This window comes from Eurypyga helias, unplaced genomic scaffold, assembly GCF_000690775.1.
Source record: "Eurypyga helias isolate BGI_N326 unplaced genomic scaffold, ASM69077v1 scaffold17215, whole genome shotgun sequence".
Lineage (NCBI taxonomy): Eukaryota > Metazoa > Chordata > Aves > Eurypygiformes > Eurypygidae > Eurypyga > Eurypyga helias.
In genome coordinates this window covers 126,535-130,254 of record NW_010253695.1, presented here as the reverse complement: position 1 = coordinate 130,254, position 3,720 = coordinate 126,535, and the positions used below count along the sequence as shown (strand labels likewise).

Genomic DNA, 3,720 nt, shown 5'->3' with positions numbered 1-3,720 from the left:
AATGTCTGTAAGCTTACATCCTACTTGGAACAAATGTGAAGTGGCTTTGGGGCTACACTATTTCTAGTCAGGAGCCCTCATGCTATGACCAGGGGATGGTGATTTAGAAAGTTAAGAGTTTGCAGTTTGTCAATAATAACTTTACGATTAAAACATGAAATTTGAGTTGTTGGTTAAATAAAGTTTGAAACTATGATTTCTGTTTCCATAAACAGTTAATTCAAGTTTATTATCAGTTACTACTTCAGTTGGTATAAAATATCAGTGGATTTCCTTACATGTGGAAACTCATCTTTTGTATTGATGCATCTTTTGTAGGAAGTCGGGGGACTAGAGGATCCCAGGTTGATAGTCACAGCAGTAGTGGAAACTACCATGACAGCTGGGAATCAAGGAGTAGCTACCCTGATCGGGATCGCTATGAGAGTCGAGAACAAGCAAGGGATTCCTCCTTTGAAAGAAGACATAGTGAACGGGACAGGCGTGACAACAGAGAAAGAGGTATGTCAGTGTGTGTTTTTACACGTACGTATGTAGTCAAATGTATATGTATGAATGTGTGTTTCTGTCTCCCTCCTTTTTCTTCCTTGTTCCGCCCCACACCACTAACTTACAGGGACCGCACACTGACATAGTCCTATCCTTGATGTAAGTTAACTTCTGTAGGAAGATCTCTCTTTGGCAGTGTGCGCAAGAATGCTATGGCCTTTCTCTCTTCCTACGGCTAGATTTTGGCACCTTCTGTTTTTACCCATCCCAGTACTCTTTAAACAACTAATTCAAGTTGTTTAATTGAACTCTTTAAACAACTAATTTAAGAGATTTCATTGTACAAGTTCAGTGTAAAATGTTTTTTCCTCCTCTTTGCTTCCTCCTCCACTTCATGTACATGCATATGTAAGCTTAGGGTTGTGATTGCATTTCATTGCTGGTTCTGTCTGTATAGAAACATTGTACTTTCACACTGTAAGTTTGAGTGTGTTTTGAGGAAGGCCTGACTACTAAACTGACTTAATTGCAGGCTACTTACTACAAGGGTGACAGTTTAAATTTATGCTTAATTGAAAAACTTAGTACTTGGGGAATTCAATACTGATGAATGCTTTGCTGTGGTCAATAATAATTGGCTTGTAAGTGTTGGTACAGATACCAGTGATGGTAAAAAGAGTACGCAAGACTGTTCTTTTAGACATAGTATGCAAGATGTCACACTTCTGCACCTGAAGAAGTACTGTGTTTTGTCTCTAAGGAACTTAATACCAACTTTCAGTCTGGAAAATATTTATGTTGCTCACCAGTTAAGAGAACAGGAGTCGTCAGGCAAATGAAAATAGCATGGAAATGATGAGTTGTGAAGAATAAATATAAAATCACAGTGGGTTTTATTCTATCTTGAATTTTGATTTGGAAATGACGTATGTGCTCTTGCTGTTGTTTAACTTCAGTTTTTCAAAGGGGTGTTTTGTATGCTACTTAGAGTGGCTTTTTGGCCCACTGAAATCTCTCTGTTTCTTGTTCAAGGCTCTACTTTAGATTCTGTCTCGTCTTCAAGGCAAGATTTCAACAAAACCTAATCTCCAGGCTTCCTTTTTCATGTCAGCTAAAAAATCCTACAGTCTGAATGTGTCCTGGGGGTTGGCTTTGGCAGAGTAGCTTTCATCTCTTCCACCTCCCCACCCCCAGTGAATCCTAGATATATTATTATATAATTTGTGTTCTTCATATCATACTGAGTTCTTGCTTTATTTAAAAAAATCTTAAATTAACAGGGAAAAAAAACTTAGAGGTGAAAACCTTTAATCACAAGAAAATAAATTTCTATAAGGGAAGTTGATTTGAATGGGTTGTGTTTCCGTTCAGGGGGAAAAATATAAAGAGCTTGCACTGAGATAAGATTGGTTGTTTTCCTACTTAAAAATTTAGATCACTTCTTGTAATAGTAAATCCTCCTCAGAGTTACAATTCAAGACATAGTTTCCATAATTAGACCAGTCTTAACATTAGTCATTCTGAGAAAAATTAATATGGATTTTGATTAGTACTTAGCTTTATGATATAGAAATCTCCTTTTAGTATGATTTTAGTATGATTTTAAAATGCAAGCTTGCAAGTTTGGGCTGCCGTTATTCAGCTAAGACAAATATGTCAGGGTTCCAAACAACCACTGGAAGAACGCTTCAAAGAATGAAGTCATGTGAGAATTGCTGACTGCTGACTGATCCAGTATCTAGATTCATGTAAGACTTCTGTGGATGTTTTGTCACCAAAACTGGCATAACAAACAGGAGTTACAGAACTTCTGTGTAAAGTCTAATACTTGGTATGCACAGCAAATCATAATGTTACATGCACCAATAATACAATGTGAAACCTGTTCATGCAACTGATTGCATGGATTGATGAATTACCTTTTTTTAAAAAGGTGTTACATCCATGGCAGGTATGTCATTCGAGTTGTTTTTAATTTTACCTGGTAACAGGGGAACATTAAGTCATTGTTAATTCACTCAGAGATGAAAATTGATTAAACTCATGGAAACACACATTTTAATTGATTTAATCCTGATCAGTCTCTGCCTGCTCACCCCTGGTGGACATTGTCTCAATCCACAGGGAAGTGCAATCAGCCTCAGAGTCACAGACTGAAAAATACCAGACTCTGTTCATGCCATCTTTTTGCACTTTTATATAGTGCTTTTAATATGTATTGTGGAAAAATAGTTTTATTGATATGCTATTGTTCGAATGCTACTAACATCAGCACAGAAGTATTACAAAGTGCTCAAAATATATTGAAATATTAAAAAAATATCCGAAATATAATTAAGAAAATGTAGCTAAGTCTGTGGAGAGCAAATACCCTTAGATAAATCAGGTTTCACTGTCCTTCTGGATCAGTAATTTTCTGCATAGGTTTACTTTTCTCCCAGGCTCTAATCCAGGGTCTGAACAATGAAAAACTCCGGTTCTGAAACTGTAAGACACTGAATTGAATAAATACGAAAACTTCTGGCAGTTCTGCTTCCCATATCTCATCTTCTCTCCCTTTCTCGTGGGTTTGGTTGTATATTTCTGTGCATGGATGTCTTTTGTGATGAGACAGGCTAGTATTTGTTATTTAGCAGTAACTTTTACTAGTTTAGTGAGTTCTGGCAAAGCCCATGACTCTTAGCAGGTTTAGGAAGTAAAATCTTTGTAATATTTAATTTCATGTGTACGCCATTCAGAGCTCTTCAAGATCTTATACCAGATTTTGAATCATTGAGTAATGCAATAGTAGCAGCGAGGCTGTGAGGTGTATAATTATCTTCTGAAGCCATTCAGCAAAATCTGGTAGAAAATAAAATCTTTGTAGTAACTTCTGGCTAAAATACAGACAGCCCATTCCCTAAGTACAGCAAAAATACTTCAAAATTAGTACTCATCCCCAGAGAGAATTTGCAAGTTTCTGCAGGGAGTTGCTTTTCATTTCATGCAAACCAATGTCTATGTTGTTAAAACAAAGTGTCTTGGATTTTTATTAGTGTAGGGGAAGTGGCGTGTGTCACTTCAGCGCTCGGTAATCAAACCTGCCTCTCTTCACAGATCAGCGAGCAAGCTCACCGGTACGACACCAAGGACGAAGTGATGACCTCGAGCGGGATGAAAGGAGAGAAGAGCGAAGGGTAGATCGGTCTGATGATAGGAGAGACGAGAGGGCCAGGGAGAGAGAGCGAGAAA

At 37.5% G+C, this 3,720-nt stretch overlaps 1 protein-coding gene across 1 annotated transcript in view; it reads left to right on the top strand.

Moving 5' to 3' along the window:
• Window positions 1-3,720, top strand: part of ZC3H13 (zinc finger CCCH-type containing 13) — a 39,636-nt gene that overhangs the window by 25,297 nt on the left and 10,619 nt on the right. Inside the window, 3 exon segments of the mRNA XM_010152756.1 lie at window positions 319-501; window positions 3,586-3,718; window position 3,720. The exon segment at window position 3,720 is cut by the window's right edge and continues 413 nt beyond it. Of these exon segments, the coding sequence (XP_010151058.1) occupies window positions 319-501; window positions 3,586-3,718; window position 3,720 (317 nt within the window).